This window comes from Amblyomma americanum, chromosome 9, assembly GCF_052857255.1.
Source record: "Amblyomma americanum isolate KBUSLIRL-KWMA chromosome 9, ASM5285725v1, whole genome shotgun sequence".
Taxonomy (NCBI): Eukaryota; Metazoa; Arthropoda; class Arachnida; order Ixodida; family Ixodidae; genus Amblyomma; species Amblyomma americanum.
In genome coordinates, this window is record NC_135505.1 from 105,000,959 (window position 1) to 105,007,790 (window position 6,832).

Below are 6,832 nucleotides of genomic sequence, written 5' to 3' on the forward strand. Positions count from 1 at the left end.
CAGGAAGCCGATCGGAGGTATGTGTATGTAAGCTCCAATGCGCTTATTCAGTTGCGAAAGTGCATTTTTTTTTTCTGAAACGAATTTTTTGCCCAACTTTCAACAATGGAAAATGTCTAATCTTGCGTGAAAAGATTACAACAGCCACAGAAAACATTTTGACAGCCACGTGTTACCCCGCTGTTTGCGCATTCGGTTAGCAGTAGCGATGTGTGCATTCAGCGACTATCTCCCTGGTAGAAAAGAGTCGAGCTCTAAATAACAGACGATTCGGAGAAAGGCGATCCCAGTAATCAGCAAACAAAGAAAAAACGCATCCCATGCGAGACGTCAATCCTGTGCAGAGCTCGCGAGTAGTAGCCGCTGCCATGGCAACAGCATCTGAGCAGCCCCATCAGAAGAGCGCCCCGGAGAGGTTTGAAAAAGCCACTCCGCGCGTCACAAGTGCATTACGGCGAAGCCGCCCCTCTTTTCCCTTTCAAGCTCTCCTATTCATCAAGAGAATTAAGCCGATCTACGCAAAACAAAGTAAGATGCCCGCTCATGCGCGCTTAGATTATGCGTGCACGGCTGGATTTTTCAGCGAGCGTTTTGACGACTTTAATGGACTCACCATATCGTGTGCAGTAGGAGCAGGAATATCCCGGGTACCACGAAGTCGTCCGAGCCGACGGACCAGCGTCGCTTGAAGACGACAACTCCCGGCATGACAGAGAGAAGAAGATACGGTCGTCGCGAACAACACCGTCACCACCACTGCACGCCGGAGCGAGCGACAACATTTCGGTGCACGCCGATCGCGGTTTCCTCGGCCGACGAAGAGGACGAAGATAGGAGCAGCATTGCAGCGTCGCGCGATCGACGACGAGCTTGCTGGCGGCGGCTGCTGCTTCTCGGTGCGTCGAACCAGTCGAACGGCCTCCACCGCTCACGCCGCGACGCGCTCATGCCTCCGTACTACCGCTGACTCCAGCGCTTGCAGACGCCTCGATCGGCTTCGGCGAAATCTTCTTTGCCCTGCCCTTTTGCAAAGCGCGTGGCGGCCGCAACTCGCTTTCACTCTGACAGCAGAGCACGCGAGGTGTAAGCGGCTCCACAACGATGCTCCCCAGCCGCGCACAGCCGCGACCACTTTGCAAGGGAGAGTCTCCCCCAGCCAACCACCGACCGTTGCCGCCGCCGACGCGTGGTTTCACGGAGCCGCCGCGAGATGCCGCCACCGCGCCGTGCGAGTCTCTGTCGACAAAGAAGTGCGGACAAGTTTTTCGCGCTGGTTAGGCACGTTTTCCGCGGTTTTTTTATACCCGTGTTTCGGTGTGTGTGTGTGTGTTGGCGGTGTTTTATTTGAGAGATTTAGTGCAGTAAAAGTCGGTCGTTTAGTTTGTAATTATTAGCCCCAGCACGAACTGATTGCAGGTTTTAGAAGAATCTGCAGTGAGCCTTGCAAGTGTTTTTGTTATGAAAAAAAAATCCATTGGTATGCACGCAAAGGTGGAGATGAGTCAGAAGGGTTTGAGGGGTGTCCATATCGTCTCTTATTGTTCCTACTTCCTAGAACACAATGAACGGGAAAGCGTTACGGGGCGCTTTACCTGTCTTTTTATTGTTACTGTTTGTCGTGGTAGCGACAGTAGCGGTAACATTATTATTGTCACGCATATGCAAAGGAAAAAGAAGAGATTTGTTGCGAGGTCAGAGGGAAGAAGTAATGTAGAAAGAGGAAGAGGAAAGAGGATTTTGTCATGAAACGTAAGGCTTAGTGAGGATAAACTTATAAAGCGATTCATGGCATTTGGAAACGCGCAACGGTGAATCTTGACGTTTTCGACAGATTTTGTATGCTTAGGATCGGGAAACAATTCTGTACTTTAAACAGCATAGTAGGCAGTTAGTAATGCTGCAATAATTAGTAAAGTAGCGTTACTAATCTTCAGACAGATAGAAATTTGTAAGAGATTAAAAAAGCAGGGAAAGAAAAAATATCTAAAATCAAGTACGCTACAGAGAAGCCCGGAAGCGATGGGGCATATAACATATCGAATTATGATACCTCTTTGTTGTAAATACCGCAGATAGGAAAAGGATATGCTGGAAACAGAAGGACCGCGGGTGCTAAATAAAAACTGAACAATTCCCTTTCACAAATCTACAGGATGACTTAATATGGATTGTTACTAAAGATACGAGTAGCCATTTTCAGTTATACTCATTAGCTGACTAGTGTCGGCCGCTGCAATAAAGAATGGGAAGTTATGATTCGTGTGCCGGCTCTAGACTGGATATTTGACTAAGGATTCTAGGGAAATGGTGTCGTTCGTCGAAGTTTAAGAAAAGAATATTGTGGCTTTTGCAAAACAAATTTTTGACTGCTGATCCGGAGTTCCCGTGTTCGAACCCGACCGCGGCGGCTGCGTTTTTATGGAGGAAAAACGCTAAGGCGCCCGTGTTCTGTGTGATGTCAGTGCACGTTAAAGATCCCCAGGTGGTCGAAGTTATTCCGGAGCCCTCCACTACGGCACCTCCTCTTCCTTTGTTCTTTCACTTCCTCCTTTATCCCTTGTCTTACGGCGCGGTTCAGGTGTCCAACTATATATGAGGCAGATACTGCGCGATTTCCTTTCCCCCAAAAGCAATTATTATTATTATTATTATTATTATTATTATTATTAGTAGTAGTAGTAGTAGTAGTAGTAGTAGTAGTAGTAGTAGTAGTAGTAGTAATAGTAAAAGTAGTAGTATTAAGAATGAATGTGGAGGGAAGACTGCGTATTTGTTTGGAAATATGATAGCCATTGATGAGGCATTAGACGGGCAGGTGAAAAAGACGCCTTTTTGAAAAGAAGCCAGACTCGTCTTAGCAGGACTTATAGTACTGTTGCTTGTGAGCTGCGAGAGCTGTAAACGTTATGATAATGTTATTTCAAATTATGACTTCGTCTGTGGTCTGAGCATAACACAGGACCATCATAAAATAATAGCGCACATTGGCTGATACTCCATGCAAACACTGAAATAATGTATAAAAAAAAAACACGTGGATGAAAATTCGAAAATTTTCTTGCTTTTACATCGCATTTAAGGGCATGCTTGAACAACTTGCGAACTGCTTCTAAGAGTGCGAGACAACAGTTTATTTGAAAGACAATAATTTACAGAAGTAGGAGGGAAGAACACACATTGGCCCCAGGATTGTTTTCTTTCTGAAAAGAAAGGAAGGCAGATCGAGGTTTGTTGTAATGAGCAGAAAATATTTCCCAAAACTTGGCAGCGACCCAATAGGCACTGATGTACATTGATTTTATGAAGTACACCGACACATTACAATAAAAAGAACGTGTTAATGTTGTCGTTGTCATTTATAGAACAGACAGTTTTGATACTGTTAAACTGTTGGAAATATTTGAAACAGTTCGAACTTTATGTTAGCAACGCACATATAAACAGCTCAAACACAGTGTCAAGAGGAGAATTGTATATGTGATGCTAAGTTTTTAAACATTAAATAATTGAGGACGCATCTCCATGGCAAGCAAAATACGATTTCCAAGGCAGGTTCTAGGAAGCTGGAGACGATAAAATCCTGAAATTCCAAAGCTTCCTCGAGCCAGCATAATGGATAAAATGCAAGGCGAATATTCAGTTAAGGTTAGGGAGAAGCTCCATCTCTTTTGTTATTGCAAAGTGGTTTGACAGTATTTTTATCCGAATAGTGACACTTCATCTTTATCGGCATTGCATGCTGAAGGTTGCACGACGCAGGTTCTTGACCTAGACTGAGTGCCACTGCAGCATACGTATTAAATCGTCCGGCCAAATAACAGCAAGGTGTTCAAGTGAACGGCCAGCTAAATCGTAAACAAGCATGCGCGTAAACAGCTGAGCTGTTATGAAACATTAAAAAGCCAGTTTAAAGCTTCTAGACCCGTCTATATCCTACGAACAAACATATTGCTTGAATTGCTTGAACATAATGGCCTGAACATAAAGGCTTGAAGAGTGTTTCTGCTGAAAATTTCTTAGCACATACTTTCGATAATCGAGTAGCACTGAGCTTGTAATCACCTATGGATTTGGATGTGTCGCTTAGCCCTTGAGTCCGTAGCCATGTCCGCCACCAAGGCCGCCGCCATATCCGAGCCCTCCGAAGCCGCCAAGACCTCCGTATCCTCCGTGTCCGAGGCCGCCCAGTCCCAGACCATATCCACCGTATCCACCGTGTCCCAAGCCGCCTCCGTATCCTCCTCCGTACCCACCATATCCACCTCCGTATCCGCCGCCGTATCCGCCGCCATATCCACCTCCGCCGTAAGGTGCCGCTTTCTGGTTGTCATAGATATAGGTCACAGCCGAGGAGAAGCCGCCACCGCGTCCGCCGCCGTAGCCTCCGCCGTATCCGCCGCCGTAGCCGCCCCCGAGTCCACCGTAGCCGCCCCCATGTCCACCGTAGCCGCCACCAAGGCCAAGGCCACCGTAGCCGCCTCCGAGACCCCCGTAGCCGCCTCCAAAGCCACCATAGCCACCGTAGCCACCCCCGCCACCAAGGAATCCAGCCGAGGCGACGGTTGCCACCACAGTCAAGACTGCAGCTAAGATCTGTCGGAGCCAGTTTGGCCCCGTTAGGCATGTTCTTAAGTAGAACCTCGAAAGGGAGGTGCATGCACCGCTATGAGAAAACTGTAGTCTTGTGAGCACCCTGTGAAATCCTAACGACTGAAAAATAGCGACCCGTACCTTTAATACCGTTGCTTCTTCCGAGGCAGTTTTCTCTCTACGACAAGCGCTTAGTCTCATAGCGCAAGAGGTGCGGGTTCCACGTGTACATAGCGCACTCTAATGAGCAGTCCATGACGAGCCAGCAACGCATGTCTGAGTGCTCTGGACGAGTATTTGCCGATGTAGACGTGTAGGGGCTGTGTAAATTGCCTATTTTACCGACTGGTATACGTGCTCCGCCTACCAGGGTCTAAACTAAGCTGCGATATAGTTCACTCGCTTTCAGGTTATTATGTCTTCCCTTTTTCCAGACTCAATTTCTCTCTGCAGAAGTACTTGCTATTGGGCTAGTTGGTTCAACATAAAGTTGAATGGCGCAAAGGAACGAGCACAGGAAGACTGTCGTTGTGTCTTCCTGTGTTCGTACCTTTGCGCCATTCAACTTTATGACTTTATCAATTTCTCTCGTGAGCATGTCTTACCATAGCAATAAGAATAGGATCGCTCAATTTTTTTTATAGCATAATCGGTAACGCCTGTTTCTTTGTGTACAAAATCAGCAGGATAATGACCGGTGTCGGAAAATAAAACAAAGGCATCCGTGCTGTCCCCCGGAGGTGCAACTAACTTTGGCCTGCGCTGGCGCTGCAGTTGCATCTTACGAGCTAGGGTAGATAAGATACACTAAATAAATCACCTGTAGGTGCACATATAGTATGAAAACGTGCATTTGCCAATGTATTCAAAATTTTCTGAATCTAGCGTTTTGATCAGATTGCTGTGCAGCTAGCCTCAAGTTTCGCGCAGTGCTTGCAACATGTCTAAAATTGTTAATGTGACATCTAGGGGTATCGCTAACCTGATTTATTAACTTCCGAGCGCCCACACTTACACTACAAAGCTTGCGCAAGAAAAAAAATGCCATTGAGAAGGTAATAGAAGTCGCTGTTACACACCGAAGAAGATGCAATCACTCACCAGAGTCCTCATTGTGAGATGGTGCGTAAACCTCGGGTCACTACAACGAACACCGAAAATCCAACGCGCAAGTTGTTCTCTGCAGTAGAACCGGCTGCTCGCAGTTGCCTCTGACGCTGACGAAAACAGTGGAGCGGTTTTTATACTCGAATCACTCCTGAGCGAGATTCAAGCACGACAGAAAAGGAGAGAAGGGAAGAAAAAGAAGAAAAGATGAAAGGCTGATTCAAAGGCACTGCTCAGGTTCGCCCCGCCCCTCACTCGACAAAAGGCAGCAACAGCAGTAATGGCTTGGGAACTGAGCACATTCGTGCAAGGCAAGAAGCGTGCTCTCGCTCAGAGAGGCGACGCGAAAATAAATCAAAAACAAGGAAAAAAACACCACAATGGTAGCGCTGAGCCCTTATGCAAAGCGCACGCCAACCAGAGCGAAAGAGTCGTCGCTGGAAAGAGTGAAGACCTGGCGGGGGGGAGTCGAGCAACAAGCAACAGCGCCACGTAAATGGAACACGACCAAGTTGGAAGGGAGGAATGCAGTTATGGAAACGGCGTCTGAGGGAGGCCAGTGCTCTTCCGAAGCCACGAAGAAGTGGTCGTGAAGAAGGGGAGACAAGCGAGAGGGAAAATCTAGCGGGCTGACGATGATATCGCAGCCAATTTCACCCTCTCAGCAATTTCGGGTAGAGTGCGGACAATGAGGAATTGTTTTGCTCTGTATGGCGCGCATATTGGGCTTGCAGAGAACCTGGGAGAAATGTCTAATAGAAAGGGAAGCCGCTTGAGAATGGAGAGTGGGACTGACGACAGACGGTGCTGATAGGCCGTTTTGTAGAGACGAATTGTACCGAGGCCGGGCAGATAAATCTGGAGAAGAAAATATCTTTGGTTATACTGCATTCGTCCGTAGACGCGGGAATACAAGAAGAAGAGATACCAGCTGAGTGGGTAGGTCGCTGACATACGCGCATTGTTCGTGTATACGATGGCACGAAAGGCGTACACACTGCGTCGTGTGTGCGTTTGATACGCTTTGCGGGAGCAGATAGGTGGGTTTAACATCCCTGATTGTTTCGTGGTAAAGCCATTTTTATTATTTTTGGTTTCTACCCCTTACCAGTGAGGCTTCGAGTTTGGGTGGGAA

The 6,832-nt window shown here is 47.3% G+C and overlaps 2 protein-coding genes across 8 annotated transcripts in view; both read right to left on the minus strand.

Moving 5' to 3' along the window:
* The window catches only part of inaE (inactivation no afterpotential E), a 177,346-nt gene extending 176,176 nt beyond the window's left edge, over positions 1 to 1,170 (minus strand). For 4 of the 7 annotated variants that reach the window (XM_077636671.1, XM_077636669.1, XM_077636668.1 and 1 more), the window contains exon 1: positions 614 to 846. In XM_077636671.1, the coding sequence (XP_077492797.1) occupies positions 614 to 708 (95 nt within the window). In that variant the 5' untranslated portion in view covers positions 709 to 846. Of the gene's footprint in view, positions 1 to 613 lie in introns of all 7 variants that reach the window. The other 3 variants (XM_077636667.1, XM_077636670.1, XM_077636672.1) reach the window with 3 other exon arrangements.
* Positions 1,171 to 4,062: 2,892 nt separating this feature from the next.
* On the minus strand, positions 4,063 to 5,800 carry LOC144105272 (uncharacterized). The gene is made up of 2 exons (XM_077638416.1): positions 5,692 to 5,800; positions 4,063 to 4,593 (listed from the first exon to the last, which is right to left on the minus strand). The coding sequence occupies exons 1-2, from the start codon at positions 5,701 to 5,703 to the stop codon at positions 4,084 to 4,086; spliced, it is 522 nt and encodes a 173-aa protein (XP_077494542.1). The 5' UTR covers positions 5,704 to 5,800; the 3' UTR covers positions 4,063 to 4,083.
* Between the last annotated feature and the right edge of the window lie 1,032 nt (positions 5,801 to 6,832).